This window comes from Haliotis cracherodii, unplaced genomic scaffold, assembly GCF_022045235.1.
Source record: "Haliotis cracherodii isolate W230 unplaced genomic scaffold, xgHalCrac1.p SCAF_6, whole genome shotgun sequence".
Classification (NCBI taxonomy): domain Eukaryota; kingdom Metazoa; phylum Mollusca; class Gastropoda; order Lepetellida; family Haliotidae; genus Haliotis; species Haliotis cracherodii.
The window spans coordinates 41,619,460-41,644,371 of NW_027266319.1; the positions used below are offsets into that span (position 1 = coordinate 41,619,460).

A 24,912-nucleotide genomic window follows, 5' to 3' on the forward strand; every position below is an offset into this window, starting at 1 on the left:
TTGTTGTCCCCGGGCACTGTGGAACTACCAACCCCTGATTTATCCAGGCATTGTCGATGTGGCAACCCTTGTTTTATCTGGCGAGGAATTAGATACCTTCTGCTGACTTCGGCTTCACACAACATTCACTCACTCGCCCATTCACTATTCAGTATTGACCCTACACTAATCTACAGAAGTAAAACATGTTGAACGTGGAAGAACCACCGAATCGATAAGTGGCAAGGGAATGTATTTATGAGTATAACTGTAAGATATCGCACCAAACCACGAATAGATGTGATGTTTTACAAAAGAAAACGAAATTGAAAATATTTGGAAAGTTTATTGACTGCTAGCGTTCGATTCCGAGGCTTACTGGCACACCTTGGTTTCCTCATTGAAGAAGCTGCCGGGTGCACAGACCAGGTCGATGATCCTTGCACCTGACAGACACAACAGGTACTTCCTGCTGTCGCTGGGGTGGCGGCGGAGAAGGCCCTCATTCATGCATGGGTTGGGGACACATGCCTCGCCGGAAGAGGAGAAGGTGGAATGGTCTGGACATTTCTTGAGGTAGGCTACACTGTCAGTGCACTCGTAGTACTTGAGGGGGTCACTGTGGGCGATAGACGTTGGGCTATCCTCACGGCACCTGTCTGTATGACACATACATTGAAATAGTTTAAACATTGATCAGATATATTACTCATCCATGGGAACTGGCAATTAAATAGGTGAGGTGAAATTGGGTTTAACGTCGCGTCCAAGATTATTGCACTTATGTAGCGACGTGCATGCACGTGTGTGTGTGTGTGTGCTTTAACTAGTCCGGACAGATGCCAATTTTATAGTGCTAGTCCAGTGAGATACCATGCAGCGGTTTAACATGAACAGCCCACTCAGACACAGTATACAGAGCCGATCAGTCCATGTTTTAGACCCTCAACGCCGAGCGTCAGGTAGGGTAACAAGAATTACCGTCTTTTAACGTCTTTTGGTATGACGCGGCTTGGGATCGAATTCCGGACCTTCCGCGGGCTCTCCGGGCGAACTTTCTACCACTAGACCATGGAGGCGGTGGCAATTTAATAGTATTACAGTGATAGATATGCTATTAACAATTTCAACCTGCAATCTCAGCAATAGATTCCCAAGTATATGAAGGCATATAACGACCTTCAATTGATAAATATCCATGACAATATTTCCATAGGGCACGTGCAGACTGCATGGGCAGGGCACCGTTCCACAAAGCGATCTTGGCGCTACGATGATCGTAAGCCGTTATTAAAGTTTGGTCTTTACGACCACCTTAGTGCTAAGAACGCTTTGTGCAACGGATCCCAGGTACCCAGAATCCAGAGAGTGTTGTAAGAGGCTGGTGGTGAGGATTGAGTGGTCAGGCTCACTGACAGCAGGCCCTGTCAGCGTACAGACTGTTGCGTTTAACGACATACACTGTCAATATTTCCAGTTTACCCTAATCATGTTTCTAGGTTTGTCAGCACCATACCGTGCTCGTGGGTTTCACCAAAAGCGGTAAACCGGTCTGAGAACCTGCATCACTTCGGAATTCCCTCCTATATCAAGCTGACATTGAAATACAGTTCAAAGCAGCACCAAAGCCAACCCACTCACTCCATTGTGCTATGTGGTAGTCGTACATGTAATGAATGTGTCCAGATTACACTAGGAGATTTCTGCCTTACCCCCGCAGGGATCCGTGTTGCATTCGTGCATCTCCCTGTTCTGTGTGGCCTCGCCCTCACAGTCCCTGCCCCCGTGCATTGGGTTGGAGCAGGAGCGAGAGCGGGTGAAGTCGGTCTGGCCTCCACCGCACAGGACGGGGCACTCGGTCACTGGTGTCCAGTCCTCCCAGCCAGACCACTGACCGTCGACTAAAATATCGTTATAAAAAAACCTTCACTGACAGTAGCATGTATTTACATCAACGTTTCCTCTGTCAGTTAATCAAACCAAATATCCCAAGTCTAACGAGTCACTAAATAATCACAAAATCTGAGATTGAAATAATCTACACACTTGGATCAACATATACACAACATCAAAAGTTCCTGTGTCACCAATATTTTAGTGTATTTTTCAAACAAGTAAAGTTTTTGGTTTTCAATATTTCAGTACATGTATGGAATCAAGTCACAAAAAAGCAAATGCTACATAAAAGCATGCATTACATGCAAAAGTTGAGCCACATGCATTTCACTACCCAAGAATGGGTATAGAAACATGTGAGTTAACGGGATTCCATATGCATTGTTTAGCATCGTGCTGACACCCACTCAGAAAAACAACAAAATTACGACATTATTCAACTTTACGAAATGCCACGCCTGTCCGAAAATGAGCGTCTGTGAACCATGGGTATGCTTGAAGCAAGATCGAGTCAACGTGATGTTGCAAGACAATTTAACGTCCACAGAAACACCATTTGGTGTTTATGGCAACGTTGGCAACAGACAAATGCAGTTAAAGACCATCCTCGGAGTGACAGGCCACGTGTAACCAATAATCGACAAGACAACAGGATTCGAACAATACACCTACGAAATCGATTCCAGCCAGCAACAGTGACTGCAAGAAGCATCCCTGGCCTTTGACGAATATCTTCACAAACCGTACGTCGTCGCCCAGATGTGCAGGGATTGTCGCCAGAAGACCCGCCAGACGTCCCATTTTGACAGGAAACCACCGTCAAGCACGTCTACAGTGGTGCAGGCCGCGTCTACGCTGGACGGCCATGCAGTGGGGACAAGTTCTATTCACTGTCGAGTCTCGTTTTCACCTCAGCCACAGCGATGGACGAATTCGAGTGTACCGTCGTCGAGGTGAACGTTACGTCAATCATTGTGTCATGGAAGAAGATCGGTTCAGAGGCGGCAGCGTTATGGTATGGGATGGAATTACAGCAAGACAGAGGACCCGTTTGATAGTGGTAGAGGATGTGTCAATGGACAGCGCTACCGTAACGAGATCAGCGGCCCTGTTGTTCTACCGTTTTTGCGTCGTCATAGCCCAGGCATTACCTTTCAACATGACAACACCCGGTCTCATATTGCTCGACTTGTTCAGGATTCTCTTCAACAAAACAACGTGAATGTCATCCCCTGGCCGGCTCGCTCCCCTGATCTCTAAACCAATCGAGCACCTGTGGGATAAGATGGATCGACATCAACCACGTGTTCCACAGACACTCCAGGAACTTCGAAACATGCTCCAGCAGATATGGACAGATATCCCACAGGACTTTGTGCGACGCCTGCAGCTGGTCCATTTCGTGAGACACACACGCTATAGATTTGTAAATTGACATTTTGGCATTTTCATGTTGTTATTTTTTTATGAAATGGCGCATTTTCTGAAGTCAGTATGGCAAATTTAACCATTTGAACACTTACAGGAACCATTTATCTGTTGCAAACCGAAATTGTTTCAGATTTGGCAAAAAAAACATAACTTTGCATTAAAACTTATTCAATGTCACAGGAACCTTTGTTGTTCAGTATATTTTACGATTGATAAATATTGTATTCATGGCTTCATGTCTTGTCCGAGTCTTGTATATGTAGATCAATCTAATTCAAATTTAATATTCTTGAAAATCAAGCTGAACCATCTCTACATAGAGAAAACCATCTCTCTCTCTCTATTTGAGTGAGTATGGTTTTACGCCGCTTTTAGCAATATTCCAGCAATATCACGGCGGGGGACACCAGAAATGGGCTTCACACATTGTACCCATGTCGGGAATCGAACCCGGGTCTTCGACGTGACGAGCGAACGCTGTAACCACTAGGGTACTCGACCGCCCCCTCTCTCTATGCATTTACTGACGGTGAATTTGTTTCATATTTATAAATACTGTTTCAAAAAGAGCCTATCACTTTAAGCCACTTTAATTTCTAAAGGATTTTTAACATTATGTATTTCAATCACTCGGAACAGGTAAGTGCCGAAAGGTTAGCAGTATGGTGTATTTTGTTTATACTCATTTCTAATGGCAATTACGATAATGTATTTTAATTCATCAAATAAACTGCTCCTACTGAGAATTATGTGCTGAGAGGCCTATATTCTGAATAAAAATGATATTGAATTATAATGATTATTGATTGAGATCAAACTAATGTATTACAGTTTTAAAACTAACATATGGAATATATTGACCACGAATAATGTGTCGCCCGCTCACTCAAGGACAGAACACCCAAAAACGACCCAAATAAGCGTCAGAGTTTTACCTGGGCATGGATTGCTGTTGCAGTTGGAGGAATATGTGTACTCCCCTGTGCCCCAGCAGCGAGCTCCACCATTAGCTGGTGCTGGGTTGGTGCAGGATCTGGTCCTCTTGTAGTGCTGTCGCCCAGTGCCGCACGTGGCCGAGCAGGAGCCCATCATCTGGGAGTTGGACCACGAGGACCAGCCGCCATTCACTGCAGTGTGTAATGGAGTCACAGTCAACTGTAGTTAGTATGTTTTATAGCGCATCAACTGACGGACTGACATAGAAATTTAAAGATCGTACAACCATGATATCTAACAATCAAAGGTAAATTGCAAGGTAGCACAGCTCACCTTTGGGACACGGTCCGAAGCATGTGTAGGAAGAGGTCCTGGATAACACAACGAAAAAACGAATTAAACCATGAAGAATGCAGTGTCGTCCTGTTTCGTCATATGAGCTCTGACATACAGATGGCTTGACACAGATTTCAATATATAACAGTTTATCTTATATACCCATTCATAGGGTAGAGTGATAACCCACCTGTATATCCGCACACCCACCTGTACACACCTGTACCTGTGCACCTGCACCTGTACACACCTGTATCTGGGCACCTGCACCTGTACACACCTGTATCTGGGCACCTGCTCCTGTATACACCTGTATCTGGGCACCTGCACCTGTACACACCTGTATCTGTGCACCTGCACCTGTACACACCTGTATCTGGGCACCTGTATCTGTGCACATGCACCTGACACACCTGTATTTGTGCACCTCCACCTGTACACACCTCTATCTGGGCACCTGTATCTGGTGCACCTGTATCTGTGCACATGCACCTGACCTGTACCTGGGTACTGCTTCTGTACCAACCTGTACCTGTGTACCTGCTTCTGTACCACCTACACCTGTACACACCTGCACCTGTACACACCTGCACCTGGGTACCTGCTTCTGTACCACCTGCACCTGCACAGATATGTACCTGTACATACCTTTACCTGTACACCTTCTTCTGTACCCACCTGTATCTGGTGCATCTGCTCCTACTCCAGCTCCACCTGCTGCTGCAGTTGGTTGTGTACCTCGTCCTGCTGTAACAGGTCTTGCGGCATCTGAAGCACACACAACACATATGAAATAGTTGGCCACATGCAGACAACATATGCATCGACATACAAGCATATGTTACACAACATACGTTGTCCCGAGACAGGGGTGTATTATTTGCCTATGTGGATCATCCCGTTAGTAGTCGGCATGTATTAGACAGCTACCAAAATAAGGAGATCAGTGAGTTAAAGTATTCTTCCTTCTCATTAACATTTGATCATCTGCTCTGATACCATATACCAATCTGCGTGATGATCTGACAAGACGTGGCCGCCTCTGTGGTCTAGTGGATAGAGCGTCTGCCCGGAGAGCGGAAGGTCGTTGGTTCGATCCCCGGCCGCGAAATACCAAAAGATATTAAAAGATGGTACTTATTGTTACCCTGCCTGGCGCTCGGCATTAAGAGGGAAAAACAATGATTGGTCGGCTTGGAGTCAGTATACTGTGTCTGAGTGGGGTATTCATGTTAAACTGCGGCATGGTGACTCAGTGCCAGTAATCTTGAACACGTCGTTAGTCCATTTCCCCCTCACAGGACGTCGCTTAAGTTGAACCCTTTGATCGCCCAAATTAAATAACAGATGCGTGGGTTCTTGAGCCAATCAGATGTCAACTTTCGAATTCATTTCTCTTCCAACTCGACTTGGATATTTACAGATATAACAGAATACAAGCATTCACTTGAGACTAGATGTCTCGAAGTAGATGCCATGACGCTCATAAACGTCAGGGTGTTTCAAATGTTCACAAATTATACAACGCGGCATTTAATATTTTACATTCGGAACTGCTCGTATATGTTTGTTTTCGAGATACAAAAAACACACATGCAACTTTGAAAGCTTTGCTTGCTCGTACCGAAAATTTAGAAGCCTCGATGCTGTTTGACTGATTGAAAAGTTTATCTCCATTGCAGTGATTGTCACATCTTTACCCTGAGATGTGTGGTACTCGCCATTGAGGTTGACGGCACCTCATTGTCACATCCATCAAATGGGACCATATCAAACTACGTCAGCAATCTAAGAACATAACCATATTTTTGCATTGATTTATACGTCTTGCAACAGTTACTGTCAAATTCAAAGAAATCGACATACAATTCTCATCTTCTCACAGATGAATTTATCAGTAACCTAGCTATATTCAGTAAAGGACTACACTTACCTCTTAGAGTATGCGGCCACACAAGCCACCATCAACAGGAAAACCAGGAACGCTTTCAAGTCCATGTCGACTGTAAAGATTGAGACGTCGGCTGCGTCTACAGGGTTCGTACACGGCTGCCATAATATATAGCAGCACAGTAAATTTATTCTAATTGATAAACTGTGTAATTCCTGTACCGCCTTGATCCTATTAGGTCTTATCGACAGACTTCATTTTCCTACTTCGTATAGAGATTAAGTTAAATACAGCCATGCAAATATGAAAGCCTGTGGCTTCATAGGGGAACAAGTATTTAATAATCATGGGGCGGAGTGGGGTTTTGGGGGTGAATAGTTAAATAGGTATTGGATTCACAGCACAGTTTATTTAGGACATTAAGTGAGTAATTATCCTACCTATTTTTCAAAACCGTTTCAATTTTCCCAGACCACGCCCTCCACCCATACCCTGACCCCATTCTCTCTCTCTCTCTCTCTCTCTCTCTCTCTCTCTCTCTCTCTCTCTCTCTCTCTCTCTCTCTCACACACACACACACACACACAACACAGTCCCTGTCTCTTTATCCGAGGTTGTGGCACAATTAGTAAATGTATTCATCAGAATAGAAATATTGGTCGCAAAATATTGTAAACATTTATATTTAAATGTGTGAAGGATAATAGCACAGGTGCACGCTCTTTGTTTGAGCTACGCCTTTATCCTCTTGACGCACACGGAGCGTAATATCTACTTTAATAAATAGGTTTACATCGTAATGTATTTTTGGTGTTTTCAGGACTTTGACTTATTGAAACCCAATTGAACTCTTGTTTCACGCAAGTGTGCTGATATCAGCGGAATGCGTTTTATAGATAAGACATAAATGCCGACCTGCGTTGTTTGAAACGAAACAATCGCCTACATGCAAATGAAAACTCCGCACTCAGAAATATTCCAGCTATACGACGGGTCTAGATCAGACAATCCAGTTATTGACATCATGTGCATCGTTCTACGCAATTTGGATAGGATAACATGCATCAACCATGTCAGCGAGCCTGACCACCCGATCCCGTTAGTCGCTTCTTACGACAAACATAGTCGCCTTTTACGGCAAGCATGGGTTGCTGAAGACCTATTCTACCCCGGATCTTCACGGATCTCATCCGGTATGATGTCTGGTTGTGTAGTTCGATGCGATGCGATGCGATGCGATGCGATGCGATGCGATGCGATACTGTGCGGTGCGGTGCGGTGCGGTGCGGTGCGGTGCGGTGCGGTGCGGTGCGGTGCGGTGCGGTGCGGTGCGGTGCGGTGCGGTGCGGTGCGGTGCGGTGCGGTGCGGTGCGGTGTGATTGTGTAGTTTGTGATGTGATTTGGTGTGGTTGTAGCGTGGCATGATAGGTGACGCTGGGGAGTAAGTATTCGCGTTGTCATGTCATTGTCATATCGTGTGATATGCCTAAAATTAAATTTTAAATGATAGTGAATAACAGGGGTATAAAAAGCCCACTTTCTGCTATGAACGCTTCATTTATTTCAACTACTCTGCATCCCCAAGTCATTTCTCGAGCGGTATATTTTAAGGTGACGTCTAAATTAATACGGAATATAATTATGAGTGACTACCTGATGAATCAAAACATCCGTAATAGCCCATTACCTGGGGCTATAGCGAGGCTGACACCAAACAGGAGTAGCATGTTTTGAGAAATAGTTTTGCATTCACACCGACAATGGTTATCTCCCTTTAACTAATGGTTGGTTTTACAAATGGTCAATTTTACATTGCATTATTTAAGCTGAATAAGTATGCGTTAAATTAACGTGACGTCATGAGTAGTCACCCGAGCGTGTCCGACATAGACAAATAGTCATTGATGAACGTGTTGATTAAGGAAATGTGCATCAGAAAATTCAACAGTGGACATCAGTCATATGTGACCACGGCCTTCCCCAGTCGTATCCTTGAGGAATGGTATACTTGACCGTGGGTCAAGATGAAGTACTGGACACAACTTTTATGTAAGTAGAAAATTATCATTGCATGGTGATGCTTGTTTATATTTATATTTATATGAAAGAATTGTTTTTTTTTCTTTAAAAAATTAATCTGCTCATTTTGAAGTACAAGTAAATCAATTCATCATTTATGCTATTTACTTTCACTCTAGTACCTTGTGTTGTAATACAAACATCTAATCAGTTTACACACAAAGTTCGCTGGTCATCTATAGAAAAGCAAAACTGTTCGTTAAAAGGCTGACAAGACCAACAAAGAACCTTTTATGACGCCTAACGACGTTTGATAATTGAGCCGATTAAATATAAGATCAGAGGTTTCAATGTGTAGCCAGATTGGCGTGGATTGTTGCTCTGTTATCAATCACTGGCTTGTCTGAACCAAACTATACTATTTACAGGCCACTATTTACAATTTTGCTGACTACAGCATCAACCATTATAAAAATTCAAAACCAGTATTACACTAGTATCATACATCTTATAGTATATATGAATCTTATAATATATACATTTCAAACATTAAAATGTACCTAATGCGTTCTAAGAAGTACATGCATCAAAAGTTAAGAAACTGTTGCCATGCGTCTATCTGGTTGTGATTTATTACGTAATTTTTTCCTCACAGTCCTGTCAGTCGTCGTGACCACCTACAGGGACATCTCTGCACAAAATGTCACCACAGAGGGGACAGAGACGGTGTCAACTGTATCGATACATAGAGAAGTTCGCCCAGTGTCGTAAGTAATTTATCGTTTTATTTTGGGTTATAAATAACATTAACATTAGTGACATATGATACCCCCTTTTTAACAGCTGGCGTGATTAAAAAAACTGCAAAATCATTCGGTACAATCTTGATAATCTCTTATGCATTATAACAATGCCTATATTTACCTGGGGAAATGTATTTGTATATTTCTCCAAACTATACGAGTATGATACATAATGCAGAAAATACTACATCACTGCATCGAATCTGAGCATAATCTTTGACGTATTCGTTTATTGTAAGTTACCAAGTATAGACAATCACTGATGTCACTAAAAGAGTAAAAGAGCAACGGAAATATGAAAGTGAAAACATGTCTGCACATGAAAAATTAGCTTGAAGAGTTTTCTAACACAACGTCGTGTCGAGATACTGTTGTGCAATATAGTTCATTAACATAAGAAGTATTACTAATACTTATGAGATGAGCAATCAATTCAATCAACCATGAATAAAATCCACGTCTACGTCATGAGCGATGATAGGAATGCGGATGTGTTGGTGTCAGAGGAAAATATAAGATAGCGACAAAGACTTTTGATACACACTTCTTAGACAAAGAATTGAAGACGGCTGAATCTTTGCATAAGCCAATGTATAGCCGAGGGCATGTATTACGCACTGCTCTTAATCCGTATACCCTGGAGGAAGGATCAGCGGGGGTTTTAGTCTACCTCCGTCTCTCTTCCTGTTGCCGACGCAACTTATCATGCCATATACTGCAAACTTCCTCTTTGTCGTAATGTTATACGAGGCGTGCAGCTACAATTACTACGGGTTATATATCTATCAACAGCAAACACATTAATTCTATACTGTATGTATAAGTATTCATCGTGTATACGACTTTAAAGAGAGGGATTCATTCTACGAGTTGACTGTGTCTATCAACTGAAGTTATGTCACACATGGCTGCCATCAACTATCGCCCCGTACAATGCTTTTGTATGTAATTTTGACTGTTTACAGTAACTGAGGGACAGGCCTTTTTCTAAAAGAAATATCATCCTGACTTCTTTTTTTAAACAGAAACAATTTGCAACAATGTAATTTTATTGAAGACAATTTCTTTTTTTCAACAGTCTGAGCATAATTATATTTTTCAAGAATTAACCGGGACAATTTTTTTTTTTTCAATAAAATTAGCTGTTTCTAGTTGAACGTGTGGCGGTGGAAAACTTAGCCTTCACCTTTTTTTTCCTCACACAATTTATTTTAATAACTTACTACAGTCGTAAATGCAGGATGAATTAATAACATTTGCAGGTTGTTGTTTTTCACCCACTGGCCCGTCGTACTAAATACGTTAGGCCGAGTCAGTATACTGTGTCTGTGTCCGTGTTACACTGCGGCATGGTATCCGATCAGTTGGACAACCCAATACAGCCACACACACACACACACACACACACACACACACACACACACACACACACACACACACACACACACACACACACACACACACACACACACACACACACACACACACACACACACACACACACACACACACACACACACACACACACACACACACACACACACCTGTATGCAATGTAAATGATTCAGAAATAATCTTGAACACGACGTTTCGACACTATATTTTGTTTCTTCTAAACAGTTTTGGCCTTCCCGCTTCTCAAACCGCTGGAATTCAAACAGCATCTACAACTTCTTTGACACCAACAACAACGACGACAGCTAGACAATGTCCACCGGGTGAGAGATGGAACAGACCCAGGACAGCCAGGTAAGGTTTCAGCTTCCCCATCCAGACACTCAACAAACCACCAACATACATGTATGTATTATACGCTCTAAGTAATGATCGTTATCAGAGGGTCACGGGTAGCCCAGTCGTTTAAGGCGCCGCAATTCGCTGTTTGAGAAATTCGAGTTACGTCCCTTGGGAACGTCAGAAACCTATGATAGTGAGTTCCATTCCCGGTTCTCCCCGATTACATTTCTAGGTTTGTCAGCACCATACCCGTGCACGTGGGATTAACCAAAGTGGTTAACGTCTCAGACCTGCATCACTTTGGGCTTTCCTTACACATAAAGCTGACACGCCCTGATAAAACTGGAATATTATTCAAAGCGTCGTTAAACCCAACTCACTCACTCTTTACCAGACACTGAACCCAAAATGGTTTCCATTCGATACGGTAACGCCATGACCTCGCCCTGAGCTAAGGTTACGTCTGTGGTTTGTCCTTCGCCCTCTAACGTTGTCTCCCTCCGCCAGCTTCCTGGAGTGTCTGTGTGAGGTGGGAGGCGCGGACCATCAGCCATGTATCCTCAGACTCAGCAACGTCCTGGGAGCCTTTTCCGGAATGGTCATACCGGCCATTCTTCCTCGACTGACCGGCACTGATGTCGGCTTCCTCTATCTCTGGACATTTGAGGGTAAGCCAGCATGACATCCAAGTTTCCTCACCAACAAAAAGATTATAACTCTGGCCTGAATCCAAACTTCTAACAAAAACCAGCAAAACTATTTCAAGTCAATTACTGGTCATATGTTAACTATAATGTTTGATTATATACAGCTGCAAGAAATGAGTATTTTTAACATTCACAAAAGCTTATAAAATGTTTTAATAATTCCTTCTGACAGTAAGTGACATATTAATTAATCGGGTGGTCAGGCTCTGTGACTTGGTTGATTGCAAATCATCGATCCCGGACGACTTGAGAAGCTGCTCAGTAAATCAATCACTGGATTTACACCAGACAGTCCCGACTCAGTCATATAATACTAGCTCTGTTATAGCTGGAGTAGTGCTGACTGTAGTTGAAACAACAAACAAACCATATTAATGATGTTACAAAAGTACAGTCTCTCAGGGCTTGGCTATTTAATGCTATTAAGGCTTTTTCTATATATTCCAGGCTTTCAGTGCAATCCCTTCATGGGGATGGGTGGTTTGAGCATTGCGTGTTACCATGACGTCGGGAATTCCCCTTTCTCCAGAGACTGTCGGTGAGCGTTCGCTGGATGGCCTGGGTAGCAACATGCGTTGCCACGAAGCGTGGAAAGGATTGCTTTACAACAACTTAGATTTTACTAGACATGATCTTTTTTAAATCTTTAAAAACAAGTATGTTCATATCTGTCAGGGAGGATAGAATACGTTTCAATATAAATACTTCGTAAGTGCGGACCGGAACAATATTATTCTGGGCCCTCTCTGTAAAGGGAGATTACTCAGTGTCAATTTTTCGTGAATATGGATATGTGTTGAACTTAATAAGGGCGATTGCGCATAAGGGCATGTTTTTAATAAATTTACAATGTCAGACAATAATCTTTATTTGGAAATCTATTTTGACTGTTTCCTTTTCGGGTAAAATAATCTAACAATCTACTTATCGACCCTTTTAGAATAGTGTAAGAAATATTCTTACCAGATTTTGTGACAGGTCTGTCATTAAGGACTTGTTCTCTTTGTGTAGTTTCAGCAGGTCCCGTTATTTCTGTGAGTTGCTGATTTGCATCGACACCGTCCTCGGCGACACAAGGAGTGCCCCGCAAGACTTCCTCAACTGTGAGCATCAGTCCTTGACATTCACATTGTACACTGTAATGGTTACGTATTGCCTATTAGTCCTACTAGATGACACTGTTTGACATTCACATTGAACACTGTATTGGTTACATATTACCAATTAGTCCTACTAGATGACACTGTTTGACATTCACATTGAACACTGTATTGGTTACATATTACCAATTAGTCATGCTAGATGACACTGTTTGACATTCACATTGAACACTGTATTGGTTACATATTACCAATTAGTCCTACTAGATGACACTGTTTGACATTCACATTGAACACTGTATTGGTTACATATTACCAATTAGTCATGCTAGATGACACTGTTTGACATTCTCTTTGAACACTGTATTGGTTACATATTACCAATTAGTCCTACTAGATGACACTGTTTGACATTCTCTTTGAACACTGTATTGGTTACATATTACCAATTAGTCCTACTAGATGACACTGTTTGACATTCACATTGAACACTGTATTGGTTACATATTGCCAATTAGTCATGCTAGATGACACTGTTTGACATTCACTTTGAACACCGTACTGCTTACATATTACCAATTAGTCCTACTAGATAACAATGTTTGACATTCTCTTTGAACACTGTATTGCCTACATATTACCAATTAGTCCTACTAGATGACACTGTTTGACATTCTCTTTATTATTACACTGTATTGGTTACATATTATCAATAAGTCCTACTATATAACACTGTTTGACATTCTCTTTGGACACTATTGTACTTATTTCCCATTAGACCTACTAGATAACACTGTTTGACATTCACGTCGGTACAAATGAGGAAAGAAATCCTTGGACTGAAAGGGAATGTGATTTTCAAACGGGTGTTAATTATTCTTTTGTGCAGGTGCACGGAGGATAGCCGTACCAATCAACAACACCCCAGTCAACTCATGGCCACCACCCCGAACACCCCACCCACCTATCATCATCACCCAACGACACACAACCACCACAGAAGAACCTGCTGTGACGTCATCATTACGTCATGATGACTCCGACCACGCCAACGACGTTGATTACGACCACGATGAACACGGATCACTGGGCGATGAGCACTACAAGTATGGTAGGACTCGTTAAGGATGTCTCAGTCCCATATCTGAAGATAGTTAAATACCAATACATAAACACAGGCAAAAAAAATAGATTTGCGAGGCATGACTATTAAAAAACATTCATTAATATAATTACCTGAAAATCCATTGATAAAAGATCAAAAGTTTCTGCTTGTGGCCAAAGATCACATATCCTGCAGAACGTACTTCGAAAATGGACCCGAATTTGTCCGTGGATCCTATTAGAATTCGAACGCTACGATTACCCGGATACACTAATACTCGGGGCTGAAAGATGCAATGCTGCTCTATGACGCACAATTCAGATACCTAGTTCATTTGAAGCACCAAGTGGTTAGAATGGGCCTTCAGCTTGTACATACTTGGTTGACTGCGTCATCCAACCATGGCGTCATGGGGTGTTTCTCATAATACAAACAGCATGCTTGCCTGGCCCATACTCGATTATTTGGAATATTGGTCAACAGTAAACAGAGAATTACAATGAAAACCAGAACAAATATGTAGCCCGTGTATAATACTATTGAAAGGAACTATTAGAATTATGTCCCTTTGTTTCATACAACGTTGCCAACGTTGTCATAGAGCCCACCTTACCTGGTGAGTACGTCATTACCCACAGGGTCACGGATATCATTTTCAAGAAAAGAAACATGAAAACATGTCATCTGCAATTCCTCATTTCCCATTATCATCTCTTTAGGAAGTTCTAATTCACCACTCTATTGGTGAGTGAGTCAGTTTCATTTAACCCTGTTTTTAGCAGTATTCCACAGCTATATCACGACGTGTCAGCTTAATGTGGGAGGAGGGCCCGCAGTGATGCAGGTTTCAGGCGTTCACCACTTTGAGGAAACCCACGAGCACGGGTATCGTGCCCATGGACAGTACTCTGCACAGCCAATTCTGGCACCTGTGACGACTGGGGCACCCTCGCCCACCCACCCCATCCCCTTTATTTACATAATGGTTGATCTTGATTTCTTCTGTCTTCCTCAGACATTATTCGGATTGTTGGCGGCGTGTTTGGCGGCGTCATGACCGGCATATTCATCACCGCTGTCATCTTCATCGTCTGCTGGTTTTCGAAACGGAGGAGGTAATTTTCTTTCTCAAATATCTCGTATTCTCGTTGAATGCCAAGCCCTAGGCAGGAATTGTCAACAATGATTGTGGAAAAGGCTTACCGAATCATTTGGAAAAAATACATTTGGAAAGACGACTTATCTCGTATTCGACAGTGAAGAATATCATAAACGACGTTAAGACATTTAACCTGTTACATCGAGGATGACTTGAGAGATATGTTATGTGTAAGCGTGAATGACCAAATGTAGTACACAACCAGTTCAGCACAGTTTCGAACCAACGTTCATCTGTTGGATATCTCAAATACATCTCAAATATCTCAGGGAGCAATGTTAAATTGTTACATGTAACACTAGTTACGGTGACAACAATAGTCATACTCTTGTAATAAAACATACATTCTGCATTTCAGAGCAAATTCTCCATCCTCTTCACCTCGGCCCAGGATGTCAGTCCGTAAACAAGAGTCTGCCATTTATGCTGAAGTGGATGATAATGTATGTAGCGTAGTGTGTCGGAGACCTGAGATTGAGTTGAGATTGGGGCCCTGTCTAGAAATGAAATACAGTATACGGTGCGGTTGGGAATCTATTCCGGCCTAAAAAGCTCTATCCAAAAGACTAAACCCCCTTAACCCGCCAACATAAGAATAAAGAATAAAATGGTGCTATGGCACAAACTGTAGCAAACGCAGCACCTGAGTGAATTTTATACATCTTAGTGGAAAAGTTTTATTGACTCCTGTAGAAGGAAAGTATACGTTTTTATATAATTGCGATGAATGTTTGATTTCAAGATTTAAGGCTTATTACACTGACATATTCTTGATTTCAAGGGTTCGGACACCGGCCTCTGCAATGCTGGCTATCTTGCTCGCCATGCGCCTGATATCATCAGCGTTGTTGGCAACAAGTCCGCAGCCGACGACGCCTCCTACAATACCCTTAATAACATCAACATCTCCCCGGGGGCACGAGGCTACCTGGGGCGCCCCCTTTCGGTAGACAGTCAACAATACTCGACCATAACGGACCAAGACACGTTGTCCAAGCGGTCGTCTCGAAGCAGCGTCTACAACAAGCTTAGAGAAGATGGGAAGAGCACCGCCAGCGAGCACGTGTACCACCGAGCACAGTTCCCCCCCTATGAGGAGTACCAACCTGCGGCGGAGGAGTATGACTGTGGCGCCAAGAAGCACAACAACTGTGATGGTCCCCAGAAAACCATCATGAAGAAACAACCTTCCACTAGCTCTATAAAGAAGAGGGTGTACTTCACCCTGGAACCGATGGAGTTCTCGGGAAAGGCGATCGACAAGATGTAAAGACTCTTTGAAGCACCATTGACACAACGTTATTGAATGCTAAGCCCTAGGCAGGAATTGTCAACAGAGTCTTCAATGTTTGTGGGAAAGGCTTACCGAATCTTTTGGAAAAAATACATTTGGAAAGACGACTTGCACTCACTTACCTTTCGTTTTAACGCCCCTTTGATATTGTAGTTACACAGGAATCCCGCCATACACCATACACGCTTTTCTGTTTTTCGAACTCCGTGTACATGTAGTAAATAATGTGCCCAATTGTTCGTTCAATGTTTGAACACTTCAGAATTTGAATCACCAAATGTGATAGGTTTGGGGTCCCGCGAAGGCCCCGTTATCACAAGCCAACAAAGGCTCAGTTGTCAAAGTCGATATGCAGAGAAAATGCCGTGAGGACCCATCGTGCTTTGGTTCAATTTCTGGATTATCGTTCTTGGTTTGTTAACACCATATCGGTGTATGTGGGTTTCTTCGAAGGTGTTGACGTTATGTTTGCTGTCCCCTCTCAATGATGTAAGCATCGTAATTCTATTGAAACTCGTTTAAAGTGCGCGGTAAACCTCAAGCCATGGAAAGCGTCCTTTTGTCACCTGAACATATACATTGTTATGCATCGTGTGTCAGTCATTGGTTTCCGAAAGGATGATAAAATCACATGCCCGGCAACGTGTTGGCGAAATGGTATACACAATAATATAACATACAAGACACTATATACGAGACTACACGAAACATACCCACCAAGATAGCCTGCCTTTTTAGACTACTTTTCTGTTTGATTGTTACAGTTCATTCAGATGATCTTTACAACTGGGTAATGGATGATGTTTTACTTTGTCATTTTTATGTCTGTTCACTTCTAACCTGACCGTGCAATATATACACCCACTGCTTCTGTTCTGCGGGCATATGTGCAATGAATACTGAATTGTGAATAAAACATATTTCAGTCTTTGGTTCTTTTGAGCCTGATATGGCATATTTCACTGTATTTGACAGATTGCAACTGATTACATTACGCTAAAAATAACAACTTTTTCATTTTGTGTGCTCAACTAGTTCCAGCTGTATAGCAATCAGTTGTATCCTGACTTGGGGATTTGCTACTTCAACATTGGCATTTCTTTCGTGAGCAACTATTCCGAAATCAAACTTTTTTAAACCCTATCAATGTATTTTCAAAACATCAACAATTTTGCACAACCATTGGTACTACAGCCTAACGCACAGCCACTGATACTACAGCCTCACACACAGCCACTGGTACTACAGCCTACGCACAGCCACTGGTACTACAGCCTCACGCACAACCACTTGTACTACGGCCTCAAACACAGCCACTGGTACTACAGCCTCACACACAGCCGCTGGTACTACAGCCTCACACAGAACCACTGGTACTACAGCCTACGCACAGCCACTGGTACTACAGCCTCACACACAGCCACTGGTACTACAGCCTCACACACAGCCACTGGTACTACAGCCTCACACAGAGCCACTGGTACTACAGCCTACGCACAGCCACTGGTACTACAGCCTCACACACAGCCACTGGTACTACAGCCTCACACACAGCCACTGGTACTACAACCTCACACACAGCCACTGGTACTACAGCCTCACACAGCCGCTGGTACTACAGCCTCACACACAGCTGCTGGTATTACAGCCTCACACACAGCCACTGGTATTACAGCCTCACACACAACCACTTGTACTACAGCCTCACACACAGCCACTGGTACTACAACCTCACACACAGCCACTGGTACTACAGCCTCACGCACAACCACTGGTACTACAGCATCACACATATCCACTGGTACTACAGCATCACACATATCCACTGGTACTACAGCCTCACGCACAACCACTTGTACTACGGCCTCAAACACAGCCACTGGTACTACAGCCTCACACACAGCCGCTGGTACTACAGCCTCACACACAGCCACTGGTACTACAGCCTACGCACAGCCACTGGTACTACAGCCTCACACACAGCCACTGGTACTACAGCCTCACACACAGCCACTGGTACTACAGCCTCACACACAGCCACTGGTACTACAGCCTACGCACAGCCACTGGTACTACAGCCTCACACACAGCCACTGGTACTACAGCCTCACACACAGCCACTGGTACTACAACCTCACACACAGCCACTGGTACTACAGCCTCACACAGCCGCTGGTACTACAGCCTCACACACAGCTGCTGGTATTACAGCCTCACACACAGCCACTGGTATTACAGCCTCACACACAACCACTTGTACTACAGCCTCACACACAGCCACTGGTACTACAACCTCACACACAGCCACTGGTACTACAGCCTCACGCACAACCACTGGTACTACAGCATCACACATATCCACTGGTACTACAGCATCACACATATCCACTGGTACTACAGCCTCACACACAGCCACTGACACTACAGCCTCACACACAGCCACTGGTACTACAGCCTACGCACAGCCACTGGTACTACAGCCTCACGCGCAGCCACTGGTACTACAGCCTCACACACAGCCACTGGTACTACAGCCTCACACACAGCCACTTGTACTACAGCCTACGCACAGCCACTGGGACTACAACCTACGCACAGCCACTGGTACTACAGCCTCACGCACAGCCACTGGTACTACAGCATCACACATATCTACTGGTACTACAGCCTACGCACAGCCACTGGTACTACAGCCTACGCACAGCCACTGGTACTACAGCCTCACACACAGCCACTGGTACTACAGCCTCACACACAGCCGCTGGTACTACATCCTTACGCACAGCCACTGGTACTACAGCCTCACACACAGCCACTAGTACTACAGCATCACACATATCCACTTATACTACAGCCTCACACACAGCCACTGGTACTACAGCCTCGCACACAGCCGCTGGTACTACAGCCTCACACACAGCCACTGGTACTACAGCCTCACACATATCCACTTGTACTACAGCCTTACGCACAGCCACTGGTACTACAGCCTCACACACAGCCACTGGTACTACAGCATCACACATATCTACTGGTACTACAGCCTACGCACAGCCACTGGTACTACAGCCTACGCACAGCCACTGGTACTACAGCCTCACACACAGCCACTGGTACTACAGCCTCACACACAGCCACTTATACTACAGCCTCACACACAGCCACTGGTACTACAGCCTCACACACAGCCGCTGGTACTACAGCCTTACGCACAGCCACTGGTACTACAGCCTCACACACAGCCACTGGTACTACAGCATCACACATATCCACTTATACTACAGCCTCACACACAGCCACTGGTACTACAGCCTCGCACACAGCCGCTGGTACTACAGCCTCACACACAGCCACTGGTACTACAGCCTCATACATATCCACTTGTACTACAGCTTTACGCACAGCCACTGGTACTACAGCCTCACACACAGCCACTGGTACTACAGCCTCACACATATCCACTTGTACTACAGCCTTACGCACAGCCACTGGTACTACAGCCTCACACACAGCCACTGGTACTACAGCCTCACGCACAGCCACTTATACTACAGCCTCACACACAGCCACTGGTACTACAGCCTCACACACAGCTGCTGGTACTACAGCCTTACGCACAGCCACTGGTACTACAGCCTCACACACAGCCACTGGTACTACAGCCTTACGCACAACCAATGGTACTACATCATCACACACAGCCACTGGTACTACAGCCTCACACACAGCTGCTGGTACTACAGCCTCACACACAGCCACTGGTGCCAGTCTCTTGTCAAACCACTGGTACTACATTATCCACCGCCACTAAAGCCTTACGCACAACCACTGCTACGACATCCTTTGACATATCCACGGTTACTACAGTCTTCTACATAACCACAGGTACTACAGCCTCAGACAACACAATCCATTACAGCTTCACGAACAACTACTGTTACTATATGCGCACTTTTTCAGCGTTACAAACAAGGGACGGAAAATAACCATTAATATTAATTACACATTATTAACAGATTTGCCTTTTAGGAAAAGGTTAATACGTCTATATGCAACATACATCAAGTTTGGTACCCAATTAGTTAAATAAATCTGTCGTTTTTCACCCCGAACACAATTGCTACAATGTGTAAGATCATGTTTTGGTGCCCTTAACCGTGATAGTATTGGAACATTGAAACGGCGTAATATTTATTGATCTTAACATATCGAATCGTATTTTATCAGTTCAAATCTACACATTGAATATCAAAGTCGTCTACAGACATAGAGAATTATGGATATTTATCGTGTCGTTTAAGGAAAAGGTAGCCATCAATTCTAGCGCTTTATGGCAGCCTAATGGAAATACATTTGGCTGGGGTATCTACCAGTCACGATCTTCCTCGGTATGCCTTTGCACAATTCATCAGAAGAGATTGCATGTCACCGTCTACATTCTGTGTCATCAGAGCGTTTCAGTCAACACGAAGTGGCAAACCGATCAGTATTATGAGCGCCGAGGACGTCCCTTAACCGGTCTCTCGTGCTCGATGAAGGCAGTAGGCTTTATATGGCGTGTGCAGTGAAGCTGGTTAGTTCCAATCCCAGGTGAGTTTCTTTCTGAAATCTTCAGACGTTCCCAGAGCTCTCTCATATGTACCATCTGGACTGTCTAACGTCGATAGTCACACACATCGTGTAAGGGACCGACCATGTGATATTCGGGTGGGACTGGGGTTGGGATTTTGTCTGAAGATTTATTCTTTTTCAATTACAGCTGCAAAACCAAATATCTTTTGAAGTTAAAACTTTGTGCCTGAATATATTTTAAGAAAAACACCATGCAAGAATGTATTTTTTGTGGCAGACATGTTTTTTTCTAGTCTTAAGCATAAGTTATTTTTCTTGAACAATATATTTTTTTCGATAAAATCCCCAAATGAGAGAGAAAACCGTTAAACTCGTACCACGAGCTATGTCAAATAAGCTATAGTATCTCATGTCTTGTATCATATGTTTATTCATTTCAGCCTCCTGAACAACAAATGGATCGTCTCTACATATATCTGGGTATGGTAAATGTCTACATCTTTTTAGTTTGATAGGGTCTTTGTAGTAAGTGGAAGGCAATTCTTAGGCAATTCAATAATATAGTGGTTTAAATGCACTTATTCGAAGTATGTTGTATCATCAGATATTTTTCATTACGAGTTAATTTCTTTTTCATGACTTGTTTTTCTCTTTCGAACAATAATCAAAAAACGTTTTGTTTGAAGGGCATAAAGAGAAACTCAACAGAGTGTTAAATATATCAACACAAGTCGATTAAGGTAGCAAACCTCCATACTTTAATAATCTACTAATGTAATAGGGTTGGTTTAGTGTATGAAGAACAATGCTATTTAATTATTGTCTCAAAGCTAAAACACTTAATATCAATATGTTTTAATTATTCTTTTTGCAATAATTCAAAACAAATATCTTTATCAATGACATTATTATGATCACTGATTGCGTTTTTACATTAAACAGCATTTGCAGCTACCATTAACTGGTTTACGGTCATAGAACGTATACACGGAGATGCCCGAGTGTAAGTATAGCTTATGAGGTCAGGTGAAATGAGGTTTAACTTGCGTTTATTTTTGAACTTTTAAAGCGACGTGTTTGCATACGTGTATGTATCAGAGGTAATTATGACTAGTGTAGTTTGTAACATTGCTTGTAATTTACCTTTCTTCTCTAGGTCTGAACGTACAATGAGATGCGGAATTTGTCAAAATGTCTGTTACAAATCTTCATTGAATATTTCAGCAGAAGGTAACTTCATTCTTCCATTTTACAATATTATCTCCTTGGAAACAAAACTTCTTGGACATTGCGTGCACTTGTTCTCTGGTTCCAGTTATATCTACATACATATGTTCACCTCTAGCTTTCCGTATTGTTTTGTTTTACTGAATGTTTACGTTGAATCTGTGTATCAGTTTTAGTACATGTCAGTGGTATATACACTTCTACAACTTGAAATATTTTCCTCTGTACCAAGACCGTTATATGCCAAGTCCAAACTTAAAACAGAATGGGTGACACACCGTAAATACATACGTGGGTGTGGTATTGCGATGGTGTGGTTTGTATTGTACAGAGCTTTGTGAGGGCATTTCAATGAAGAAACAACTGTAGGGGGACAGTACAGTGATAGCATCTTCGGGATCAGATACTACTGGTAAAATGATTGTTGTCAGCGAAATATAATTTACTACAAGTAAATGCATCCTCATTGCTTGACTAGACTTCCGATGTGGTCACACTGGACAGTCCCAGTGCTGTGGCGGGGAAACAAGTGCATGTTCTGGAGGCCCACCTGACACAGACGTCAAGATCAGGTGTGTTCCTTTCTTCTCACATCAGTGGTCCAGATGTCCGTTGGGCATTCACATTTCATATTATACTAACATAGATTGTGCAAAATACCTTTCTCCTGGAGACTCTCTAGCAATCAACAAAAATCCTTCATTACGAAAAAGATGCCCAGGCCATATTTCTAACATAGGACTCAAACTTTGCAAAGGAGCAAGTACTGATGACGTCAAAAATTCATCCAGCATATAAAGATTGAAACATCCGGTACACAATGGTTAGGTAACCCCTGTAGGACCCCAGCTTCATGATGAACGGACAGAGGCAACATATGCACACAATTTAATTATTAACTTTTACAGTGGTGATCCTCAGAGAAGATCCTTTGAGAAGATATAGTGATAACGGCAGAGAGAATGATTACCTGAATTGGTTTGTTCTAGCTATAGATTCTAGAGCTAAGTAAAAATCTAACCAGATTCAATACACCTAAGTAGGAAGGTGTGAAAATGGTATCCAGCATTAGAGAAACTCAGTCAAGGGGCAAATTCTGTAGACTCGTATGTGTGTGAACAGAGATCGTATAAGTAGTATTATGTCGGAAATCATTTTTCACTGACTTTTGACAATAATTGTTTGTATTGTGGGAACAATGATAACTACAAAATAGATAGATAGTTGTAATGAAAATGTCTGCTCGTGTATTGCAGCTTCTCTATCGTTCACCAGGTACTTTTCACATCGTCGGGAAATGTGCTGTTTTCTTTACAAACGCTTCAAAGCCCCTCCTTTGTTGGTATTTGCAAGCCTGTTTTATTCAAGAACATACTTACATATTTAGGAGCTATCGTTTGGAATATCGACGTGTCACCCTTTGAGGGTGTTATATGATAACGACCTTGAGGTCCACATATTACAAATGTTAAACTGGATATTTTTAGGGTATGTGCTTAGTTGGATTTAATTGTAATATGTATATGTATAACGATTACTTATGTGAACCTAGCGCGGCAAAAGTGTTTAATATGCTTGCTATTTACAGAGATCTAACTGAAACAAACTGTGGCCTCCAAACCACGGAATACAAGGCGTCTATTGTTATGGATATCAGAGTAGAGACTACAGGTAAGAGTAGAGACTACAGGTATGAGTAGAGACTACAAGTATGAGTAGAGACTACAAGTAAGAGTAGAGACTACAAGTAAGAGTAGAGACTACAGGTAAGAGTAGAGACTACAGGTAAGAGTAGAGACTACAAGTAAGAGTAGAGACTACAAGTAAGAGTAGAGACTACAGGTAAGAGTAGAGACTACAGGTAAGAGTAGAGACTACAAGTAAGAGTAGAGACTACAGGTAAGAGTAGAGACTACAGGTAAGAGTAGAGACTACAGGTAAGAGTAGAGACTACAAGTAAGAGTAGACACTACACGTAAGAGTAGAGACTACAGGTAAGAGGCATCCCTACACCTCACTTCAGGCCTTAACAGGAGAGATGCCACTAAGTCTACGCAGGGAACAGCTAAGCTTAAATTTCTGGGCCGCGTCCCAATCAAACCCTCTCATCCAAAACTTAATAAACCAAAATATCAGCCCTAAAAACCAAGCTCTAGCTCGTAGACACCCCTTACTTACCCCAATATCCAAAAGAATAACAAACTACCTAAATGAACACCAAATTAAAAATCTTAAACAAAACTGCAAACAATCAAATATCTTCACCCCTAAACTTAAAATACCCAAAATAGACACAACGCTAGCTAGCCAAATAAATAAACAAACCGACCCAAACATAGCTAAAACTACCCCACTTGCATACATACACGAAAATTGGCCAAATTGGTGTCACATTTACACGGACGGATCCTCAGATCCGACCTCCAAACACACAGGTTTCGGAGTCCATACCACACAACCAACTAAAACCACACAATCCTTCCGACTCCCAAATAACCAATCAATATTCACGGCAGAACTAATGGGCATGGCCTCAGCCCTTCATAATCAAGAATCCAAAAACCACAAAAAAATCCTAATACTTACCGACTCCCTAAGTGGACTGCAAGCCCTCCAAAACAAAAATACCCAAAACCGACCTAAATTAATAAATCAAATACTTAAAAGCTCCAACGACCTAACTAAGGCAGGCAAACAAATAACCTTCTTGTGGATCCCCG

General features: G+C 42.7%; 2 protein-coding genes across 2 annotated transcripts; one reads left to right on the plus strand and one right to left on the minus strand.

Moving 5' to 3' along the window:
• Window positions 1-345: 345 nt before the first annotated feature.
• Window positions 346-6,590, minus strand: LOC139446694 (thrombospondin-2-like). The gene is made up of 6 exons (XM_071227967.1): window positions 6,512-6,590; window positions 5,257-5,346; window positions 4,576-4,613; window positions 4,242-4,433; window positions 1,692-1,880; window positions 346-638 (listed from the first exon to the last, which is right to left on the minus strand). Exons 1-6 carry the CDS (start codon window positions 6,574-6,576, stop codon window positions 355-357), a joined length of 858 nt encoding a protein of 285 aa, XP_071084068.1. The 5' UTR covers window positions 6,577-6,590; the 3' UTR covers window positions 346-354.
• Window positions 6,591-8,493: 1,903 nt separating this feature from the next.
• On the plus strand, window positions 8,494-16,369 carry LOC139445146 (uncharacterized). The gene is made up of 10 exons (XM_071226248.1): window positions 8,494-8,518; window positions 9,144-9,255; window positions 10,912-11,040; window positions 11,536-11,696; window positions 12,183-12,273; window positions 12,747-12,838; window positions 13,725-13,946; window positions 14,956-15,055; window positions 15,458-15,542; window positions 15,881-16,369. The coding sequence occupies exons 1-10, from the start codon at window positions 8,494-8,496 to the stop codon at window positions 16,367-16,369; spliced, it is 1,506 nt and encodes a 501-aa protein (XP_071082349.1).
• Window positions 16,370-24,912: the final 8,543 nt, after the last annotated feature.

Coding starts and splice junctions, on each gene's coding strand:
- LOC139446694 (XM_071227967.1), bottom strand. CDS start 6,576: ATGGACTTGAAAGCGTTCCTGGTTTTCCTGTTGATGGTGGCTTGTGTG. Junction 5,347..6,511: donor GTGGCCGCATACTCTAAGAG/GTAAGTGTAGTC, acceptor TGTGTGCTTCAG/ATGCCGCAAGACCTGTTACA. Junction 1,881..4,241: donor CAACAGCAATCCATGCCCAG/GTAAAACTCTGA, acceptor ACGATATTTTAG/TCGACGGTCAGTGGTCTGGC.
- LOC139445146 (XM_071226248.1), top strand. CDS start 8,494: ATGAAGTACTGGACACAACTTTTAT. Junction 11,697..12,182: donor CTATCTCTGGACATTTGAGG/GTAAGCCAGCAT, acceptor TATATATTCCAG/GCTTTCAGTGCAATCCCTTC. Junction 13,947..14,955: donor CGATGAGCACTACAAGTATG/GTAGGACTCGTT, acceptor TGTCTTCCTCAG/ACATTATTCGGATTGTTGGC.